General features: G+C 34.9%; 2 protein-coding genes across 6 annotated transcripts in view; both read right to left on the reverse strand.

The window, feature by feature from the left end:
• LOC111050115 (brain tumor protein) overlaps positions 1-2,714 on the reverse strand; it is a 54,376-nt gene extending 51,662 nt beyond the window's left edge. The window contains exon 1 of the mRNA XM_039439192.1: positions 2,580-2,714. The gene's annotated coding sequence lies outside the window, so the exon portion shown is untranslated. The remainder of the gene's footprint in view (positions 1-2,579) is intronic.
• Positions 2,715-3,663: 949 nt separating this feature from the next.
• On the reverse strand, positions 3,664-23,876 carry LOC111050116 (FK506-binding protein 59-like). 5 transcript variants are annotated; one of them, XM_022336372.2, is made up of 10 exons: positions 23,721-23,876; positions 18,608-18,850; positions 15,207-15,349; positions 14,334-14,454; positions 13,904-14,151; positions 12,585-12,738; positions 10,700-10,899; positions 8,690-8,878; positions 6,102-6,514; positions 3,664-3,928 (listed from the first exon to the last, which is right to left on the reverse strand). In XM_022336372.2, the coding sequence occupies exons 2-9, from the start codon at positions 18,834-18,836 to the stop codon at positions 6,113-6,115; spliced, it is 1,686 nt and encodes a 561-aa protein (XP_022192064.2). In that variant the 5' UTR covers positions 18,837-18,850; positions 23,721-23,876; the 3' UTR covers positions 3,664-3,928; positions 6,102-6,112. The 5 variants fall into 5 exon arrangements, with proteins under 5 accessions (XP_022192064.2, XP_022192063.2, XP_022192065.2 ...); XM_022336371.2 differs by having other exon boundaries at positions 3,664-3,931; XM_022336373.2 differs by lacking the exon at positions 6,102-6,514.
• Positions 23,877-24,065: the final 189 nt, after the last annotated feature.

Genomic DNA, 24,065 nt, shown 5'->3' on the forward strand with positions numbered 1-24,065 from the left:
CATATAAATGTTGAGATCTGTTTGGTTCAAATTTATGTATATTTTTACAACAGACAGACAAATTCCAAATAGTAGAGCTGACACCGTCAGCAGCCTCAAGGTTTTGAAAATTGGCTTGCAGGAAACACAGCCAAAGAGATGAAATCCACCAAGAACGCGAACAAGATCTCGTGCAAATCTAGCCCGTTGCCGCCCCACACTATAGCGGATCACAGACAAGAAACATCCATGATAGACCCTAAGCGCTTGATTGGAGACACCTGATAATGTTCTCAATGCGAAAAGAGCTCGAGACATTTTGAACCCTGAAATGCACATACCACTTTTCCTTCCTCCCTCCACGTCCATGAACATTTACTGAATAGCAGGCATCAAAAAAAGCAAAAGGGCAGGTCAAACTATACTGTTTTTGAGCGCATAAAAATATTCCTTCACTGAGTAGTTTGATTAATCTTCTGCAAGCTCTTAATTCGGTTTCTCAAAGCAATACTCTGCAGGTTCTTCACACTAACAAGCAGGTTGTTGTATAAGCGCAGTGCAAAGATAGAGAAGGAGCCCTTACTCTTGTTGGTTCTGCAGCATGCTTGCTAGAAGTCTGAAAAACTACCTAACTGTAAGGCTATACACTGTCCAAGTACATAAATGACCACACATACCAGCATCACAGAATAGATACAGAATGGAAACTGTCAATCAAACGCCTATCCAACCAATGCTTCTTACATGGCACAAATACTAGACACGTCACGTGACCTTAGGGAGTTCCAATCCTGGTCTTCTGATTGGCTCGCGGCAGTGAACGAGATCAATTGATCCGGATCAGTAAAGTGATCCGAACCCCCCATCAATACCATTACAATGTGGAACTTCCTAACAAGATGGCGGATTTTTGCGGCAGGGTACTAGCCGAGTTTACATACTGTATGTATACTGTGCCAGCATCCTAGACCGTGAATCCCCATTTATTGGGAAGAAATCTGACAATTCCCAGGTCAACGACCATAGAGAAGACTACAAAAAGTAACAAGTAAATAAGTAACATGGTATGTCAATGTCCAGTCTCCTCATTGTGATATGTATACGAAGATCAGCTCTCAGCATGACTGTCCTTGGTGTCCTTGAAATGCAGCAGACTGGACATCATATATTGGTTGATCGTAAAAATGCCCAGCTTAATGAAGATTGGCCTACAGTACTCACAATACCCCACAGCCGTAATGCACCTACAGTGCTCACTTGAAGCTCCACAGCTGTAATTCTGCCAACACCTATCATTGTAACACTTACACCGTACTTGGAGAGCGTTGGAAGCATTTACATGCACCTCTATTTTTTATAGCTTAAACTAAAAAAAAAAAATGTTGTACGGTAAATAACTGATTTAATATCATAAGTATTCATTAATGACGTACACCGCATAATAGAACTTACCTGACCTGGCAAAACATTTTCTGACTTTTATTAACATAGTAAATAATAATATTTCTAATAATAATTTTAACCTAATATTTTTTTAAAGCTATGGACAAAAAAATTAATAAAAGCAAGCAATACATATTTTTATAATAAAGTCCGAAAAATTAAAAAATCAATCATCGTTTAGCAAGATAGCAAGTAGACAAAGTTAGGCTGGGTCAGAGTAATCAATTTTACTAGATTAGCGTTTTCTTTAATTTTAAAATAAGAAAAAAATTGGAGTTAAATTTAATTACAAAGCTTTAATTACTAACGCTAAAACTTACTACAAGAGAAAACAAATGAATTAGTTCACTTATTATATCTTTGATTTGTGTAATAGCACAACTCAATAACCTACAATGTAAACTTTCGTTTAGCAAGATAGCAAGTAGACAAAGTTAGGCTGGGTCAGAGTAATCAATTTTACTAGATTAGCGTTTTCTTTAATTTTAAAATAAGAAAAAAAATATTTTGAGTTAAATTTTATTACAAAGCTTTAATTACTAACGCTAAAATTTAAGAGAAAACAAATGAATTAGTTCACTTATTATATCTTTAATTTGTGTACCTAATAGCACAACTCAATAACCTACAATGTAAACTTCACTATTCGTTGGTTCAGCCAGGCTTGTCAAAGCATGCTCAACTGGAAAAACAAATTATTTACAAAAATAAAAATTGAAAACCTCAGTTGAAATCATGAATACAATGTTGAGGCAATCAATCCATAAATTTTTCACAAGCTAAGTTACCCAAAGTAAAACTCGTAAGCTGATGAGAAATGAGATACTGCATAATTATAACAGATAAAGGTAAATTTTACTAATATAAAAAATGTTTTGAAAAGTCTAATAATAAGAGCTTATTTTTAATTATAAAATATTTTTATCTTGCCCAAAATAAAGCTTTTGACATGCAATAGTGACCTTGGCGAATATCGAACTGGTCTGAAAGCATCCTAAATGAAGATGAATAGCGGTTATGATGACCGAAGAAGCAATTTAATTACTTGCGAACTGACTTATAACCTTCTAAAAACAAAAATTTACAAATATTTCTACCTTATGAAATAAAATACAATAATAAATTAGAAAAATTATTGAATAATGCAGATAACTCACCAGTGCCATGATGAATATTGCAAATGGCGCGATCCTCCTGTAGGCCTGAAGGGATTCCGGATTGGGACCCGTCTTCGATCGGCTGCGATTGCAAAATACAAAACAATGTTCATCGGTGGGGGAAATCAAAAGTTAATTGAATCATCTCATAATAATTATAAAAATTATTTCATGAGCCCAAGTTTCAAACTATTACAATATTAAAATTATCTTGTCCATTATAGTGGCAATATTGTTTTTATTACTTATTCAACAAAACTGCAGGTTATTCCTTAGGCTCAACTCACACTTACGGTACGCGACTCAGGTCGAGAAGAGACTCGACTCGAGAGCATGTGTTTCCAAATGGTGACACTCAGACCAGTCGACTATAGTCTTGAAAACACATGCTCTCGACTATAGTGAGGTCCACTACTTTATAATGGCAGTGGATAAAGATAGGAGAATAGCGATGCCGATTCTCTCCATTAATTAATTATATTTCTACACTGTCAAAAACATAATTGTCGACCTAGAAAAGGATAGTATCACCGGCTTTGTCGAATGATAGACAAGGATAGCAAAACCAAAGTTGAAAAAATACTGTCATTATAACGTGGACCTCACTATAGAGTCGAGTCTCTTCTCGACCTGACTCGCGTAAGTGTGAGTTGAGCCTTAGTCAAAACATAGTGGAGCGGCGAAGAGTGTGTATCAGAGAAGACAACCGAGTGAGCTAAAAAATAATGTATGTATTCTAGGTCTCAGTTTCCTTCTACCTTATCTCTGTCACTCCAATATATTCTGATACACTTGAATACATGTATTGTATTCAACAATCTCAGCTTTCTTCTCTGATACATTCCCCGCTCCACTATGTTTTGACCCTAAGGGTGGGGCCATAAGAGGTTTTTTAAGTCGAGTGGGCAGGGCAGGATGCTCTTCAATTGGCTGATTATCAGCTGATTCCCGAACGGCAACCCATCAGCCAATCGGAGAGCTTCCTGTCCATAAAGACGCTTCAATGGCCCTTAATGCTCACATCATCATTCTCAGAAAAAAGTAAGCAAATATGACAGACATTTCGGAAAAAATAAACGAAATATATTGGCATTAAACAAAGAGATCGAATGAACTTTATTAAACTGCAAAATTATTTGGTTTAGAAAATTGCTATAGTTGATTGAAAGTGTGCCGCAGATAGAGATAAATATGTTCTACATATTTCGGAAGTCTCCCGTTCCCTCCAGCATCAGAATGTTGGGATTCTCCTTCTCGAAGTCCGTCGGTTCTCTTTCGCGTTCATCCTGTCCCCACTCGCCAAGAGTTTTCATCACATCTGGTTGCTTCTTCCTCTCTTCCTCTTCCTTCTACTGAAAAAGAACAAACAAAAAAGATCACTAGCAAATGCAATTCGCCATAGAATGGATAGTCTTACAAGTCAATTGAAAAAATATTGATGTTGCTTTCAATGATGAAACACTAAATAATAACTTTGTTAAAAAATAAATAAAAATATTTTTTTAATACTATTCATGAATGAATCAGCCTATCAAGAATCGATCTCTTAGATTAATTGGAAAGAAGATGTTTGTAAACAATTAATTAGAGATCATTTATGACTGTTGTATTTATTTTATGGAGAAATTAATAAAAAATCAACAACAAAGAAAAAGATTGTTTTAATACTATTCATGAATGAATCAGCCTATCAAGAATCGATCTCGCAAATTAATTGGAAAGAAGATGTTGCAAACAATTAATCAGAGACCATTTATGACTGTTTTATTCGTTTATATTATGGAGAAATTAATAAAAAAAAGATCAACAACCTTTAAAGGAAATAGTGATTATGAAACAGTCGTTAATAAACATTAGTGGTCAGCAATTTTCATTTGACACAGTATTTGATGAGATGTAGTGATATTTATTCACGCTATATTTATTTATTTACTCTGAAGATGACACTATAGGTGTTAAAACATGTTTGTGTTTCTTTCCAGATAAATACAATGTGTGAAAGTTAACAGTTGTGTTTTCATTAATTTCGCATTTGTTTTATTCAGTAAGGGGAAATAGAAGAACTTCAGTTGTCTTCTCCCGATCGTATATTATTGTATGATATTGTAATTGTAGCTCTGCTAATAAATAATGAATAATTATTGGTATTATTTATGAAATATGCTTAGTTTCTGGGTTTGACTGTATTTCATCAATCAATGATTGTAATAACTAAACAATTTCAGAACTATTCTCAAGACTAAACGTCATCATAGACGAGTAATGTATGCATGCATTTTTCCTCTATATTCAACGAATTTAATAAAAACACGCTTTCTAACTTCTAAGTGTCTACTTTGTTGGAATACCTTCTTTAGGTAATGAACTGAAATTGTGATTCAAGTGTCAGACTTGGCAATGAATGTAAAACTACTTATTCTGGAAAATTTCAACTCAAATTTTCAATATTCATTTAAGACGATTAATCACGATTGAAATTCAATAGTGTTAACATTTGAAACTAGTAAACAGAAAGCAATATTTACAGTAACAAAAAACAGAACACGAGAGCCAAATATTAATAATATTACAAAAATTACTTATTAAAAACTTTACTAAATATCAACATAAGCCATACTAATAATAAGAAAACAAAGATATTTGTAAAACAAAAATTTTTAGTGAAATTTGACAATATCTTTGTTTTCTTATTATGGAGAGATTTCACAACATCACCATCAATTCTACTAATTTTATTAAGCCATACTATTAGTAAGTAGAATTTATTATGAGAAGAGAATACAATTTAGAAATTAATGTTTGTAAAGGGTTAAAAATTATGCACGGCAACATACACTACAATCTTCAAAACTAAATGCAAACCTAGCAGTCTTTTTAAAACTGCCCGCACAAGATTGTTGAATAAGCTGTGAGCAAAGAGGTAAAATGATGGAAAAACAGTATTATTGCAGGTAAGAGTTAGTGAAAGACGGGGTTTGATGATGCACTGTGAAGAGGAATGAAAAATAATTGGTAAGTATACTACACGTTTGCTTCAAAATGATCATTATATCAGTTACTAATGAAATGATCATTATTATATCTAGTTAATATACATTTTCAACAATATCACTCTCGGTCCGTTTTTCCAAAAAATCGAGGTTGTACAGTAAAGAATTCTCGAAAACTATATAGTAAATAAATAATTACTGTATATAATATGATAATATGAAGAATAAATATGTACCATAGATGAAGACTGAATACAAAATAAAGATAGAGGATTATTGATTGTCAGGGATGTGTTGTATATGGCTATAGAAAAATTTATAATAAAATATAATTGATGTAGTTGGACCCACGTAATTGAAATTAAAGCACACTGAATTCTAAGAAAACCGTCAAGGTTATAAATTCATAAGTTCACAGCAAATCTTCTAATTTGTCAGTTTAAAAATGAATTATTAACACAAATCCCGAAAATTCTTGTTAGGCAAGAGAATTAGTCAAAACACGTACAAGTTCCAACAAATAGATAATTACTTCAATTTATGTCATTGCACCAAGGGCGGTTCATTGATAGGTTGATCTTTTTCTGAAGTTGAGTTTTTTGTTGTTTCATTCAGTTCAGTTCCATTCTTATCTGTTTCAGAAACATTGTTACAGCCTTCTGTATTGTTATTTTCTGATATGTTTTCTTCTGTTTTACCATCTTCCGTTTCTTTCGCACCATCTGCATTTCCCTCTCCCTCACCCTGTTCCATAATCAGTTTTCTCTTTTCCTCTAGCATTTTAGCTCTCTCCTCAATGAACTTCTTCTTCAACTTCAAATTCTTCTGATATTCGTCCTCACTCTCTTCTTCTTCCTCGTCGTTCGCCGACATTTTCTCAAGATTAACAGTTTTCTGTTGGTCGTCCCACCAACCGAATCTCCATCCCTTCCTTCTTTTCTCAGCCTGATCGAAACATTTCAAAACATCAACAAAAAAGACAACGAAAACGTATACAATGGGTCGATTAAATAAAAACTATAATCAAGTAACTAGCAACTATAGTGAGGTCCACGTTATAATGGCAGTGTTTGATTAGCAATTGTATTGCACTGGTATTGGTTTCGAAGCGTGGATTATTATTTTTTCTCTATTATTGTGTAAAACCAGGAAACAACCAATGTAACAAATTTATTCAAGCATAACTAACTGATTGCAACTCTCACCAGCGGGCAAGGCTTAATTCCTTTTGCTGGTGATGCCAAATTACACATGAAAAGTATCTAATAATTATGATTTTTGTATTATTTATGCTTACTTTTCATTTTATTTTTTATTATTATCCTTGTATTTCATTCAACAAAGCTTATAGCGCTATCTCTCTCTCGCTTTGCTCTGTTGCTAGATCGGCTTTTAACAATGTAGAATTAATTCACAAAATATTTCATCTTAATTATGAAAATTCATTATGAAATTATTGAAAAATATTATTTCTTGTTTAATAAAATATAATTATTATCATTGATAAACGAAGATGAACAATTGATATTACATTAATAAACCTGTATCAGCTACCGTCAAGAAGGCATTGACTAGACAGTGAGGATCGGCAACGTTGTTCTCCTATCTTTCTCCACTGCCATTACAACATGGACCTCATTAGTTCTAGTTATACAGCTGACTTGAATCACCAATTTCAGCAATTTTCAAGCGATTGTTTGAATATTACTTAGTAATAAAAACACTTGAATACTGTCTAAAAATATCACGAATTTATAAAAAAGTTACAAACGTGTTTCAACACCTATGGTGTTGACAATTTCAGTGTGACAATTCAAAACTCACCAAAAACAGTATAAACAGTATCTGAAGTCAAAATCACTTAGGGCCGGTTTCCGAGCTCGGGATTTAGCTAAGTTCTAGACTTTAAACAGCTGGAGTTAGAAAATTGGCTTTCCGAAACGGGGCGTAGTCGCAGTCCACGTTTAAATTAAATTTCGAAAAACTAGAAAATTGAACACAAAATAAAATAAAAAGAAAATAGTGTAAACTTTTAGCTATTTTGAGTTATTTAGGAATGTTTCATTTCGTCAAGGAAAAACGTTTCCAATTATACAAATGAGAAAATAAAAATTATCATAAAAACTTAGACTACGCCCCGTTTCGGAAGGCCAATGTTTAAAGTCTAGAACTTAGCTAAATCCCGAGCTCGGAAACCGGCCCTTAGAATGAGTAATTGCTAGCTTTTATCCAATCGACCTATGTGAAAATGTGTATACCTACAATTAAACTGTATTTAATGTGAAAATGTGCAACACATGACAGTGTTTTTGAATGAAGACAAACAAATCATTCGCTTCATTATTCAATTCAATGTAAAACTCACATAAGGATTGTTGGATTGGAAATAATTTATATTCAAAGATAAGCACCTTCCATTTCTATAGATAATAAATAAAATACAACCTTGGTGAATTAAAAGTATACTGAGATTATATTATTGATACAATAAATCATACCTAGTTTGCTTATGTGAGTAATAAGTAAATACATAAAAGCCAGTTTGCCGGTAACAGTAAAAATATAGAATAAATACAACATTGGTAAATGGAAAATATACTGTAATTGTATTCTTAATACAACATATACGTTGTTCGTTTATGTCGGTTATAAATAAATATATAGGAACCAGTTTGACTGTAAGAGTAATTAATTAGAAACAATAATCTTCTTAAAATTCAAGGATCACACTCAATAGTTTGGAATAGGACCACCATTCTTGGCAACTAGCATATCTGAAAAGAAGATGATACTTGGATTTAACATTATCATAATAACAAATAATATTATATAGATTAGGCTATATAAAAAAAGAATATTGTATAAGAATAAGAAAATAAAATTTGGGATAAAATATGTAACATCTCTTGTGAAATGAGGCAGTCAAAATTCAAATCATGAAGTTTATCCAAGTTATAAGCTTTATGATGCGGACCAGTGGTGAAAGCATGTTAATGATGTAGGGTCTAGATTCTAGATCAAAACTAAATTGAAAGCATTGGAGTAGTAGTAAAGATCCAGAACTAAGGAAGAATAAGTAGTACTACCAACAGAAATTGAATATTTAGAAATTCCCCTTACCTCCTTGTCTCGCTGTGCAAACTTCTCAAACATGTTGGCATAGATTTTCTTTTCTTTAGCTTTCTGTTCTTTCAGTTTCTGAGCGCAAACACTAATTTGGGCGGCCGCTGCTTTGTTATTTGGATCGATTTTTAGCGTCTCCTCGAAGTCTAGACGTGCTTTTTCCGGCTCACCTAGTCCCAAGTATGCCTGAAATCACGTAAAAAAGAACACATTTTAAAGTAAGACATTTTAAAATCAAATTTGCAGAGCATTAAGATAAATCTGAACGTGAATTTTCCGGTTTACCAAGTCCCAAGCATGCCTGAAATCATTAAAAAAGCACAGATGTAGAGATTTTGTGAAAATAAAATTACCAGATAAAACTTTTCTTCAGTGAGATATGTTAGGAAATGTATATTCAACTTAAAAAAAAAAACTTGACAATTCTTTTTCCACTGAACTCATAAAATATTACTTTCTATTGACTGCTGTAAATGATGCTCTTTTCACTTCATAACAAATGAAGGCAATTTTATCAATTCATATCATACATAGGTATATTATACAATACAATAGGAGAATTAAATTGAATTGAAACGAATTTGACTGGATTCAAACTTATAAACAATCGGAAACAAGAAATAATAATCAGTAATACTGTCAAATGAATTTTTTAAAACAAGAAAAAAAAGTTAATGGTAATTAATTGAGTAAAGTCATCAATCATTTATCGTACCAAGACTTCTGTTGATATAGACCTCTTAACGAGTCTTAGCGAACTGAAGGTTGCTCCACATCATCTATAATAATAATAATACTGAGGGTGAAGCCCACATAAGCTCTTAGGCTTGTGCGTGGGTAATGAGTGAGAGGGATGATGATGAGAGATGACGACTATTTTTTAGGTAGTCACTAGTCAGGACCGATGGCTTATCGTCTCCTCCGAAAGACGGGGTGGCCGTATCTATGTGATTGTGCTGTGGTCAAAAACGTTTGCCCCGGTCGAGATTCGAACGCGGGTTCTCTTGATTATTAGACCGGCGCGTTATCACTTACTCCAACGAGCCACCCAATAATATAATATCCTATTATATTAAGCGAGCGATTTCTGTATATCTGTTTATATTTTTAAATCTGGTTATTTATGTTCAACGGATCTCGAAAACGGCTATAATTCGAAATGATATAAAAATTCGATTGCACTAAGTTAGGTCTCATCCTTGGGAAAACTCGCTGAACGATATTAAGAGGATAATTCATCCTTGGCTGAAACAGCTGAGACTGCCTGTCTGTGGATATTAAAAAGTGAGCGAGTGATTCTGTGGAAAATCAAAATATCGCATCACCGAAATTCATAATCTGACGTATAGCCAGCTGTAAAATATAAACACGATCATTTTAGAGAATTGTGTTCTGTTTATCAATAAATAAAAATAACGAGCGAAGCTCGGTGCCCCGATATTAATATAATAAAACAAAGAATTGGTGTATACGCGTACGGGATAAGAAATTCACGAATGTCGCATCATCACGTTTGAACTACTGGACTGATCAACTTGAAACTTTGCATATTATATTCTTAATTTACCGAGGATGGTTATAGGCCTATTTTAAATTCTTAACGATTTTAGGTCAAGTTTTCAGTTTTTCGAGTTCTCAAACCGCAAGTGCTTGTGGAGCACGGGTTACCTGCCAGTCATAGAATATAGAACCTGTAGTGAGATTAATTTCAGACTGTCAGTATTAGTTCAATGGGTAGCATTGAAGCTATATGTTAGGAATGCTGACAGTTTACTTTGCTCAAATTTATTTCACTCACATATATATATATATATATATATATATATATATATATATATATATATATATATATATATATATATATATCAAACAAAGCTCAACATGACAACACAATCCAACCAAAATGTAATAATAATAAACGGTAAGTGAAAAAGTTATTTAATTTAATAGTTTAAAAGTGGATTTCACTTGAGTTGTTGGCAATGTGAATTTAGAATGAATGTTTACCTGTCCCCGCCTGAAATAGGCCTTCTCGTTGGCCTCCAGCTTCAGTTTGATAGCTTTGTCGCACTCATCCTTGGCTTTAAGGTGTTCGCCCACTTTGAGGTAGCACAACGACGTATTCAGGTGAATCGCCTCCAGAAGTTTCTTCTGCTTCTGCGCGTTGCTAACATTCGTCGGATCCACGTCCTTCACTTCTACATCCTCTGCAAAACGGAAACACATATTTAAGCAATTTTCAACTACAAGTTATTAATTCCGCAATGGTCGTTTTCACACTTAAGTCCGGTTTTCACAAGTAGTCAAGTTAGTGGTCGAGTAACTGGCATACTAGCTCTACCGAGCTAACTCTACTCTACTTACTTGGTTGAGTAACCTGAGAATAGTAGGTAAGGTGTGTTGTCTAGTGAACAGAACTATCCTTAAAATGTCAATACGGAACATTCAGTATCGCCGTTCAGCCACAAAAGTTTTACAAAAAGCATTGATATATGCGGCTGATCTTTTTGCTTGCAGAGATACCTAAAGCTATTGTTTTGTTTAAATTTTCTTCAAATTTGATCTCCATTATCGAATTATTTTTAATAGAATGATTTAATGACTTAATACTATAGCTATTATGAATTGTAACATGTATTAATTTTGGCAATAAAAATGATTATTATTAATAAGAAAATAAAATTAGACTCTACTCTACAAGCTCGAGACTGTTTTCATTAGCATAGTAGTGATAGAGAAGCGGTGGTGGGGAAAGGCAAGTGGTAGAGTACTATCCCACGGTGCTGTCCCACTCTACTCTACTAAAAACTAGTACTCTACCATGAACGTTTTCATTGGGAGAGTTCACAAGATAATTAGTACTTACCCAGGGAACTCAACCACTAAATCTACTTATGAAAACCAGGCTTTACCGATTTCTCGCCGACAGGACACGACAGAATGTTTTCCGATTGACTGATTAGATTGGCGTATCAATAATGGCGAGACCATATCGAGCGTTTTTTCAGGCGCTAATACAATCAAACCTCCCTGCCCTGCCGACTTTAAAAACACTTAATATGGTCTCGCACTTATCAACGACTCATACAGCTTTCTGTCCTGTTGCATCGTGTCGGCGAAAAATCGTCGGCCATTTACATTATTATTATTATTATTTATAGAATAAAAGATAAATAAATGAAATGGAGTGCTAATAAGGTGACTTTAAACTCAAACTGTCGGCAATAGTTGAAGGGGAAAAAGTCATGCTATTTATAAGGAATGCTGACACGTGAATTGCACTACAGGATAACACACATACTGTATTTACAAACAAAAAATTAGCTTATAGGATTTTTGAATAAAAACTATCAGATTTTGGTTAAAATATATACTATTTATATATTATTACTACTATTACTTCTATTATTACTACTTTAGAATTGTCAAGTTTTCGTTGTTATTGTAATTTCAGCTATGCACGTTATGTATATGTACTGTATATTGTGTATTGCGAAATAATAATTTTAATTCAAATTCGCAAAATATATTTGAGTAGAAAGAAATTAACTGAAACATAAAAAGATACGAATGGTATATAAAGTACAGTACTGTATATCTGTGTTAAATAGCACATCACGATTATTGGATCATTATGAGATGCAGAGTAAAAATAGAATATTTCTTCAACGTTTCATATTACTGATAAACTCATACACCCCTTTTATAGGTGTTCAGCAGATGCTACAGAATTTAATGAAATGAAATTTGCAAAAATTCTCCTGACTAGGAAGGAAGACAATAAAAATTATAAATAAATACAAAAGAAGTCTTACATTAATCAACAAGTATAAAGTTAAACATCAAAATACAATACATCATCATTGGCTATAATTTATATAGGAAAACTCACCCTCTTCTGGGGTTTCGATGAATTCGACAGCTTTACGGAACATTTTCAGAGCAATCTGATACCGTCCATCCTTGAAATACGTGGCTCCTTTCGATTTCAAAGTCTCTGCATACTCAATTCGCTGGTCTTTGTTCATTTCGTAATGCTCCAACACCTGAAATAATAAAAATATAAGTTAGTTGGATTACTTCGAGATCGAAAAGACTGCATGCACAAAGCAGGATCAAATATTTTGAATCGGATGATCATAGACGGATCATATTAAGGAATGCTCTAGAACATGGGTTTCCCATAGTTGAGTAGGTTAATTTCCGAAAAAATGCAATGTATTAATATTTGTAAATAAATAAATAATATATTGTCAAAAACATAAAAATGTCATAACAACGTCAGTTCAAGCTGTAGTAAATGTCATATATTGTATTTTTGAATGTAATGTACATTTTATTGATTAGATTGCTTATTTGTATATTAATGTAAATAAAATTTAATAATATTATTATTACTGATACTCGATCAAAATTAATACGGGTTAGAGCAAGCCATCATAGTTTCAGGATCACTAGAATTAGCGAAATCAGAAAGTTCCTTGCTCTTTTATAAATTAGTTGTAGCTATGAGATGAATATTTTCGATACATTACTAGGAAAAGTTCCTGGAAGATCATGAAACATGAACAATAAACTACAGTGAGGTCCACGTTATAATGGCAGAGTTTGATTTGCAATGGTATTGCTGTCCTTGTCTATTATTAAACAAAATCGATAGCGCTATCTCTTTCTCGCTTTGCTCTGTTGTCAGATCGTCTTAACAATATAGCATTAATAATTAATTAAAAAAAAAATCATCTTAATTATGAAAATATTGAAAATATAATTTCTTGCTTAATAAAATAGCCTATAATTGATTATTTTAAACGAAAATGAACGGTTAATATTACATCAATAAACCTGTATCAGCTACCGTCTATAAAAGGCATTGACAACGTTGATCTCCTATCTTTCTCCACTGCCATTATAACGTGGACCTCACTATAGAGCAGTCTGCACAAAGAGACAATATTAGCTTCCACTAGCTGCCATGGGAACGCGGAATTGGGAATGTTCGGTACTCAAATGAACATGGCATTTCCAATTCTGCGTTTCCAAGAAGCTAGTGGAAGCTACTATTGTCCTTGAGTGCAGCGTGCTTCAGCATAGGAGTAGATAATCAAAAATAATAAAAACAAGGGTACAAGTTGAGAGGTGCAAAGCATAATTTCTATAAATAATTCCATAAACGTTTACAATATTTCAAAGTATTTTACTCAATAGTTGTACCTTCTCGAACGATTGTAGCTCAACGACACAGGTGAGTTTGGAGTCGGGTGGAATAGAAAGCGCAGGCAGGCCGACAGAGCCCCACGCGTACTTGGGCGACAGCTCCAGTTTAGACTTCTCCTTCAGTTTGAACTTTTCCAAGGCCCGCTCCACACCCGACGGAATGTTCGAGATGACTCCTTCACCCAACGCGAAGTTAACAGTTCTGTCGTCGACCACTTTACCGTTGCACTCACACGTTATGTGAACTGAAACAAATCAATTATTCATTTATAAATTGAATAGTACAAAAAATATTCTTCATAAGATATCTTAAATTTAAAATCTGAACTTACAACTAGGAAAAATTATATCAGATGATGAATTTATTTTTTTGAAGCACATAATATCCAAATTCGAAATTAAATTATTAAAGAACAGAACTTCTTACTTTTGACATCCGCTCCCTGATTGGGGGAAGAAAATCCTTGTCCAGGAGTGATGATTGTTCTAAGAATTCCGCCATCTTTCTTCGAGCTCAGATCCTCAACTTCCCAATCCAACATTTCAATCTAGAACATTCAACATAATATAATAAATTTATGTTTAATAGTTTCTCAATTTTATAAACGATAATAAAAAATAACAATTATTAGATTCCATATTAATTACATACAAGTAATCTGAAAAAAAACAGTTAATAAAATGATGATGTTTGAATGATGATGAAAAACAAACAAAACAATTCTTAAAAGAAACAAAGGCTAACCCGGGAATGTTGTATAAATGGAGTTAGCTTTTCACTTTTTGAGAAAGAAAAATACCGGCATCTAAATGAAACACACTGTAACTAGTGATCTACATTTTACTCATATATAAATTTGAACAATAAATATTTAACTTTATATTTTTATTCCACTGTGTTTCTACAGCTAATGATGATAGAATGGATAACAAAACTAAGTTTTTCTTCTTATCCTGGCGTTACAGCCCAATATGGGATTTGGCCTCCTCCACAATCATCCTCCAATCTCTGTATTCCGCCTCCCTCCTCCAGTACCTAACTCCCATCGCTCTCAGATCCATAACAAAACTAAGGCCCGGTTGTACAAAAGCGGGTTAAATTTTAACCGTGATTAATTTCACAAAAACCAATCAGAGAAGGCTTTTTTGAAAAGACGGCTTCTCTGATTGGTTCTCGTGGAATTAATCACGGTTAAAATTTAACCGGCTTTTGTGCAATCGGCACGGAGTCTATGATTCAAATGGTTTTAGATCGAAAATCTGTCATTACAATTGTGGATACTGGGACACTTGAAATTACCTCAAAAATGAGTGTAGCATCAGGAGGTATGGTGGGGGGACTGCCGCTCTTTCCATAAGCATACTCAGATTTACATGTCAACACACACATCTCTCCCTTCTTCATTGTAGCCACTCCAATGTCCCATGCTTTGATCACTGACCCTGAAATTGAAAAAATCCAAATGAAACTCAATTATGTAAAATCAATTCCAAATAAAGTTTTAATATAGTCTAGTGTTTTATGGGTACCGTTCTTGGCTTGATCCTAAGGTACTTTTCTGAAAGTTGAGAAATACTGAATGATTGATGGAATAAATACTACTATTTTGTACATAGAGTGTTGATGCATTTTAATGTTTTCAACCTTGATCTAAGAGAAGAAGATACAGTTGAAATAAATTGAACGAGTATTCATCTCAAATTAATATTTTACTACATGGTTGATAATTACAGTCATAATCCGTATGTTATAACTGGAGTACCCTAGTAGAATTGATGTGATGAAGACATGATACAAAATGCTAAGAGAAATGGGAATCAATCCATGGTCGGATCAGCCACATATTAGTTATTGTATTAACTACGATATGGCGCCATGCATGTATAGGAAAGAGAAATACAATGTATATTTTGCATCAGGGCAAAAAATATAGGTTTAATAGGGATAGTCATATAAATTGTTACAATCATCTCTATATTTTTCAATTTCTATTATTATATTGAATAATGATTCATTATTTCAAGGTTCTTCTACAGATTACAAACCAAAAACGAAGATTGGAATATGCAATTTTGTGGTTTGAAGTTAATTATATTAAAACAGTATTATTTACGGCCGATTACGATAAGAGTCAATTATGCGGTTTATGGCTTCTGAGGTTTTGGAGTAGGCCTAATAATTTGAAATAACCATATATTGATAGGTATACAGAGTGAGTCATATGTATGGGAACCCTTCAATATTTTGGAGACTGTTGTAGATATAATACTGTTACTTTCAGGATATTTTATTGGTCAAATACTCCACCTTTTACGTACAACTGAATTTCAACCCCTCATAAGGGGGAGACATAGGGATTGTAACTCGAATATTTTAAATGCAAACACCCATTGTGTGGTACATCATTTTAAATGCCTTTTTAAAACAAGAAAGATTGAATCAATAAAAATGTGCTATGATACTTTTATAATATGATAATTTATCTATTAAGATACTTTTAGTATATAATACTTTTATCCAAATGGCGGCTGATTGAACTTTATCAATTATTTCATTAAAAACTAAAACTTCAATCAGCCGCCATTTTAAATACAAGTATCATGGACAATTTTTATTGATGTCATCTTTCTTGTTTTAGAAAGGTCTTAAAAATTATGTTCCACACAATGGGTGTTAACATTTAAAATATTTGAGTTACAACCCCTCTTTAAAAACTAAAACTTCAATCGGCCGCCATTTTGGATAAAAGTATCATAGACAATTTTTATTAATGTCATCTTTTTTGTTTTAACAAGGCCTTTAAAATGATGTACCACACAATGGTTGTTAACATATAAAATATTTGAGTTACAACCCCTACATCACCCCCTTATGAGGGGTTGAAATTCAGTTGTACGTCAAAAGGTAGAGTATTTGACCAATAACGTATCCTGAGAGTTACAGTATTATAAGATAGTCTCCAATTTATTGAAGGGTTCCCATAAATATGACTCACTCTGTATATGAGTATATTGGTACATGAATTTTTATTCATTATTTATTATTGAAACGTTCTATGAACGTGTTCAATATTGATCCTGGCGGCATGGTCAATATTAAACCCTCATTGGAAACGTCAAGATACAGCAAATTTCAATTTATCAGACTTCCATGTTCCATCAAAACAAGCGAAATTTCCTTGTTGAAGAACATCCAATAATCCTGGTTTTTACTAGTAGAGTTAGTGGTCGAGTAACTGGCAGAACTTTACTCTACTCACTTGGTCGAGTAACTGTTTTCACTACAATTGAGAATAGTAGGTAAAATGTGTTGTCTAGTGAACAGAGGTAACCTTAAGATGTCAATACTTTTTAATAAATTAACACTTAAACATTTATCTTATCAACACTTTAATAAATTAACACTTTATAATAAATTTCAATTAACTAAACTTTTTAATAATCAAAACCACTTCTTAAAGTTGATAGCCAACGGCACGACTCTACTCTACTAGCTCGAGACTGTTTTCATTAGAATAGTAGTGGTAGAGTAGAGTGAGAAGCGGTGGTGGGTGAAGAGAAGAGGTAGTGTACTATCCCACGGTGCTATACCACTCTACTCTACTAAAAACTAGTACTCTACCATGAACGTTTTCATTGGGAGAGTTCACAAGATAGTTAGTACTTGCCCAGGGAACTCGACCACTAACTCTACTAATGAAAACCAGGCTATAAGGAGCACTCTAGCGCTGCTTTTCAATGAATTGACTTTCTGTTCTGCTGGGCAGACCAAAAATACAATAAATTGGTTTTAAGAGAGTATTGGTTTTACATTCTGTCAATTGCTAGCTGACATGGTAGCTGGGAGATCACACTAAGTGACAGTCCAGCTCCAAAATTGTTGCTCGTTATAACAAAGCACGCAAAGCCTTTACTAGGAAGATCGATTCGCGAGCAACACCACTTTTTCTTTTTGCAGGGACAATAGCAATACATTTATGTGCGTTGCCAATCTCCAACAATTACCAATACCCCGAGAGAGTATTGAGAGGCTCTATTTGACAGACGAAATATGTCCTTGGCTGTTGTTATTGCCAGTCCGCTATGACTAGTATTCGATTTTGCTCTCCGAATTCAGGTCTCCATCCTGAATAGGGATAACCAGGCGCACCGCGGAGAGGCACTTTCAGCTTTCATAAAAGATGTCAATTGTGTTAATTTGGAGAGTAAGCTCAAAGCTGAAACGAATACACTGCGCCCAGTCAGTTGTTGGATGTTGTTATGTCGGAACGTCGGGAGATCGGTCTTGTAAAGTAATGAGTCTTAATAAAGTATAGTCCTCCAACAAATGTGTTTTATTTCTTCAATAGTTACATACACAATATCAATGTGTGAGCACTACTATAAGAGCAAATGATTTTTTATTTCATCGGCCCAGCAGAGCAAAGTTTTATTAGCATAGTATTAGATCTACTAGTATCACGTTTATTTTTTGCTATGTATGATGATGTCAACATGACTTGTCAATGGATATGATAATAAGGAAAGGATGATACAAAAATTACAAAAGCCAAAGCCAAAGCCATAGTCCATACTGACTTCAAGCCAAGCTAACGCAATCGGCAGTTAAAGATTTATCTGTTACTAAAAAAGTTAACAAAACGTTTCGCTGTTTTTGGTGGAATTTTGAGTAGACTAGACTCGAAAAATGTATTTACTTACCCTTTCCAAGTACAAAAGAGAACGGTTCATCTCGTTTTCTGCTCGAGTCAAATCTGGTACCATCAGTCAACGATCCAACATAGTGAACTTTCACGTTACAGCCGCTCTGAGGTGTGTACTCTCCAACACCTTCTTTGATAATCTCTTTCAGAACACCGCCATCTTGGTTAGGAGTTATGTCAAAAGCGTTTGGACCCTGCTTGTAAGGTTCCTGCTTGTTTTCTTCCATATTTCAGCTTGGGCCTGAAAAAATAGGGAATAAAATTATGAGAATAAATCGTCTGCCCTGCCATTACCAATTGAAGCGTTTCTGTTCCGTAACATTATCCCATCCAGCGACGCGGGTCTCTGAACCCAACAGGTTGAATATTTCTCCTCATGGAGTGAGACAACAGACATTGTGAGCGATTTGACATTTTCAGGGTGCGCCTCCAGAGATCGACATCACAGGTGTGCTCTGCTATATAGGTTCAGCATTACGCTACTTCAAATGGCCACCTTCAGGGGTGGATTCTGGGTCAATGCTGGTTCGACAATTATTGACACCAGTTACATAAATGCCACGGCTAAGTTTTGAACGATAATCTGTTTTAAAATAATGCTATCTGGCTGAATGCCAGATGTAGGGTAAGTTACCACTTCTACATTGACTGAATAAATCAAATTTCAATGAAGATGAGCTTGTAGTTGTGAGTCAAAAAATGAAACATAATGGCATAGATGGCTAAACACGGTAATGGCCACTAAATATCAACTATAGACTCGTGGAAAAATTCACTCAAGGAGTAGTATGGTCTGGCACGCAGCCAGTACTTGAGTCTCCTCTTAAACTCACTGTCACTCAAATGACGCACAGATGGAGGTAGCATGTTATACATTTCAATAGCGATATTAGGATAACAGTTCTGAGCCTTACTTAGCCTACATCGAGGAACATTGACTTTGAGAGAATTTCGAAGTGAGTAAGCACTCTGCAACCCCCTCATATTCACTGTCAGATTGGTATTCCTAATACCAACCAATAGCAAATGGGGTGTTTTCTAGTCTCCAGCCCATATGTTATAATAAGGAAGGAAGCAGAGCATCAACCCTAAAGCCCCCGCCAACAGTGACAATAGAGGTGTTTTCATCAATGGTGCTGTAGACTTTTGATAGCCGCCATTAATAGCCAGGTCTAGTAGGCGCCACTATTGTTTCTTTTGATAGGATGCTCAACAATCTCACGTCCTTTCTTAAGGTGCGTACAGATATACGCGCCGCGAACATGTGCAATTCACTTCTAATCAGCTGATGCCAAGCTTTTTATATCTGTATATTATCGTTTCTGTAAAAATACAGATATAATCAGCTGATTAAAAGTGAATTGCTCATGTTCGCGGCGCGCATATCTGTACGCACCTTTACAGAGCTCTAATTACTGTTAAACTTTTCTTTCATTTTTCATATAAAATAAAAGTATTTATGTGATGGTCATTCAATTTCAGCTGTTTTACATCAATGAAATCAAGCCGGTAAACAGCTGATTTTAGAACAAATAAAATATGAATCTCATTACAGCATACTATATACTGTAATAAAATCATTGACCGAGCGAAGTGAGGTCTAAGAGCTTGTTCACATGACAGCGATTTACGCTCGATTGGCAAATCGCTCGGTTTGCCAGCCTCGTACACATGACAGCGATTCATGAGCGGTTTGCGCTCGGTTATGATAAATAATTACTAGGTACATCTATGTACTCAATCTTAATATCTTATTCTATGAACTTAATCACTATATTACTCTTAAACATATATTACTGCTCTGATCGAAACCGCTCGGTTGACTGAAGACATGTGTACGCTCTCATGCCTGCTCTAGTATATCGAGCCGCCCCGGCAACCGAGCGGTTGTAGTCTGAGACTAAAACCGCCGCGATTCGCCGTCGACTACTAAAACCAGCGATGCATGTGTACGGCACCATGTGTTTCCCTATACCTGGCAATCGCTCGGTTTGTCAACCGCGCGACAACCGAACGTAAATCGCTGTCATGTGAACAGGCTCTCAGTCGACGGTTTGGCATTTCTCTTAATGTTTAAATGTTGCGCATTTACGGCGAAACGCGGTAATAGATTTTCATGAAATTTTACAGGTATGTTCCTTTTTTAATTGCGCGTCGACGTATAAACAAGATTTTTGGAAATTTTGCATTTCAAGGATAATATAAAAGGAAGAAGGATCCTTCTTCATACGACAATATTAGAGTAAAAATCATACTATAGAATTATTCATCATAAATCAGCTGATAAGTGATTACACAGATGTGTGGAAAAGCCAGTCTATTGCTGTATTTCCATAAGGTCTATAGTTTCAATCAGGTACTTGTGGATGAGAATACTGCGTGAGGTCTACTGTTCACAGAACTACTAGTATGTTTTCTTTACAGTCGAGTATGTTTCCTAGTTCCGAATTGGGAACAGCAAAACTGGTACAAGAAACATTCTTTTAGCGATCCAGGTGGAAGTTTTGTCAACTAAAATCAAGAAATTCCTGATTCGAAACTTGTAAAATAGGTTATGATTATAGAATGCATGTAGTAATGTCAGTATAAACAGGTAATGTTTTATGTTTTTCAATTATTCTTTTCTACATTATCATGACAAAAAATAGTGTAAGTTACTTGGACGTTACTTGGAAGTTACTTGCAAAAGGCCCCTTCCCGTCCTTGTGACTTAATATATTTATATAGACAGGAGGTGGATCGAGCTAAAAAGGATTACAATGCTAGAGTGATTGATGAATCTCACAATCCTGTTAAGGCGGCTTGGAGCGACTCATATAAAGCCAAGCCAGTGGTTTGATGCAAAAAGAGTCCAGATGAGGTCAACAATGCTTTCATTGGTGCTGTCTCTGAGATTGTTGAAGGTCTACCAGCATCTATGGCAGATCCAGCATTGTCTGTCCCTTTGTCTCATCATAGGTTTACCTGTTTTGAACCCATTAGTGGGGAGGACCTGATGAACATTGATCAGGGTTTCAGGACAAGTCACAGCCAGGACGTCTATGGCCTATCAGTGTTCCTGTTGAAAAAGTTGATATGGGTATTGATGGAACCTCTGCTGTTGCTGGTCAACAGCTGCCTCATGGAAGGTGTTTTTCCCAACTGCCTCAAGATTGCAAGACAGTTCCGATCTTCAAGAAGGGTGATCCCACTGATGTAGGCAGCTTCAGGCCAATATCAATTGTACCGGTGTTGGGTAAAATCATTGAAACGTCCATGTTAAGGCAGCTGACTGTGTATATGGAAAGGAGCAACCTTATAGGGGATATGCAGCATGGTTTTAGGAAAGGCAGATCTACCACCTCTGCAGTGCTTTCATTGGTTGAAAGAATTCATGTGGCTTTCGAGGAGCGCAAATCGGTTGACCTTGTGTTGTGTAACCTGACCAAAGCCTTCGACTGCGTGTCACACAACATCCTGCTGGACAAGCTACATAGGTATGGCATCGGGGACAGTGCATGGAGCATGGTGGCAGACTATCTAAGCGACAGGAGGCATGTTGTGTCGGTGATGGGTGTCACTTCAGAGAAAAGGAGAGTAACACATTGAGTTCCTCAAGGATCTGTGCTTGAGCCGCTGCTATTTCTCATACTCATCAACGATCTCCACCTTCAGAATTCTAGTCTGCTGTTTGCTGATGATACTACTATAGTTTGTAAGGGCAGTGGACCCCTGGAAGCTAAACGCTGTGCACAGGAGCTGTTTTCCGAGGCTAAAGAGTAGTTTGCTGCAAACAAACTCAAGTTGAACGAGGCCAAGACATAGGAGATGCTTTGTACTCTTGGCATCCACGCTACAAGGGACGAAGCAGTCACTTTGCTTGGCTTTGGAATCGATGCCAAATTAAGTTGGGAGCCGCATATTGATCAGGTATACAGGACACTGTCTAGAGTAATCTACCTGTTCAGAAAGCTAAGAAGTCTCCTGAGTCTCAAGAGACTTCTAATGATCTTTCATGCGGTGTTTGGCAGTCATGTGCAGTATGGAGTTCTTGTCTGGGGCCATTCTCCGCATGCCAATGACATCCTGCTTCTTCAAAAGAAGGCACTTCGTGTCCTTACCTAGTGACTTCGCTGCCCATTGTCGACCCATCTTCAGACGCCTGAAAGTGCACACCGTCTTCGGGCTGTACATACTGGCCTCACTTACTGCAGTGAAGATAAACAGGGCTAACATGATGAGTAGGTGTCAGGTGCATTCATACGGTACCCGCGGAAGGCTACAGTTGGAGATTCCACGCTGTAGGTTGTCAAAAGTGAAGGACTCTTTCCCAGTATTGACTCTCAAAATGTTCAACCTACTGCCGGGCTCGATGAGAGATCTTCCTATTGGTGTTTTTAAGAAGAGGATGTCAAGGTGGCTGATTGAAAGAAGCTATTACAGTATCAGTGATTTCCTTGGGAATAGCTTTGAGGGACTGTGATGCCACGCCACCTTGATTCTCAAGTTTAAAGTTTTTTTATTTTCATTTTTGACGCGATCTATCCGGGAACACCTGGCTAAAGATCAAGACTTTGGATATTAATATACTATTGATACTAGCCAACTAGGAACTCACATTTAAATTACACCTATCACAGGCTTATATGTTGTCTTTAGATAACAAGATGCGGTAAGCGCTGATAATCTTGTTTAATCAATTAATAAAAAAAGAATCTCTTGTATAACCAAAGATTACTAATGAATTGAAGATAAAAACGTCTATGTTAATTTTCTCATAAAATACCGGTATGCATAATAATTGAATAAATTTATTTGAGATCAATTTAGACATATAGGGGCTAGGTTACTTGACACCGGTATCATTTCTTCCAATAAAAGGTTAGGTATAATCAAATTTATTCATTCCTCAATTTTACAAACATAGAAACATAATTACAAGATAAAACTAATAATAATGTTTACTGAAATGAAATAAAAAGTATTTATTCATTTGATTGAGAAATTTTGATCTCTTTGGTTGCTGAGTGATGAAGGTAATGAGACTTCAGAAAAACTTGTAAGTACTATTAATATAAAGCCTACCTTAAATTATTTACCGTAAATAATAAATTATTCAAATTTTAACTTACTAATAAGAGCGTGAATTTCAGAAAACAAGTAGAAACTTAGCTTACAAAGATTCCGATACTTGTTCAAGTAAACCTGAATCTGAACTGAAACAGAACAAAACAACGAATTCTGATTTCTGAACAACAGCACATGTTCTGCGAATGGAGTAACATAAAACCACAAAAATGTGTTCTAGAATGTTCCATAATTATTTCGAATAGATAAAATTAGCAATTAATTTGACTTTGTCATGAATTTGATGTTTAAAAATAAATTTCTTCATTTGAATTTCAAGCAAATAGAAATTTGTTTTGAAATTGTATTTTAATGATTTTTAAACTTGAACAGCATCATTTTAATTATAT

Source organism: Nilaparvata lugens, chromosome 12 (assembly GCF_014356525.2).
Source record: "Nilaparvata lugens isolate BPH chromosome 12, ASM1435652v1, whole genome shotgun sequence".
In the NCBI taxonomy this organism is placed as follows: Eukaryota; Metazoa; Arthropoda; class Insecta; order Hemiptera; family Delphacidae; genus Nilaparvata; species Nilaparvata lugens.

Coding starts and splice junctions, on each gene's coding strand:
- LOC111050116 (XM_022336372.2), bottom strand. CDS start 18,836: ATGGAAGAAAACAAGCAGGAACCTTACAAGCAGGGTCCAAACGCTTTT. Junction 15,350..18,607: donor CTCTTTTGTACTTGGAAAGG/GTAAGTAAATAC, acceptor TTTCAATTTCAG/GGTCAGTGATCAAAGCATGG. Junction 12,739..13,903: donor AGCTACAATCGTTCGAGAAG/GTACAACTATTG, acceptor TTATTATTTCAG/GTGTTGGAGCATTACGAAAT.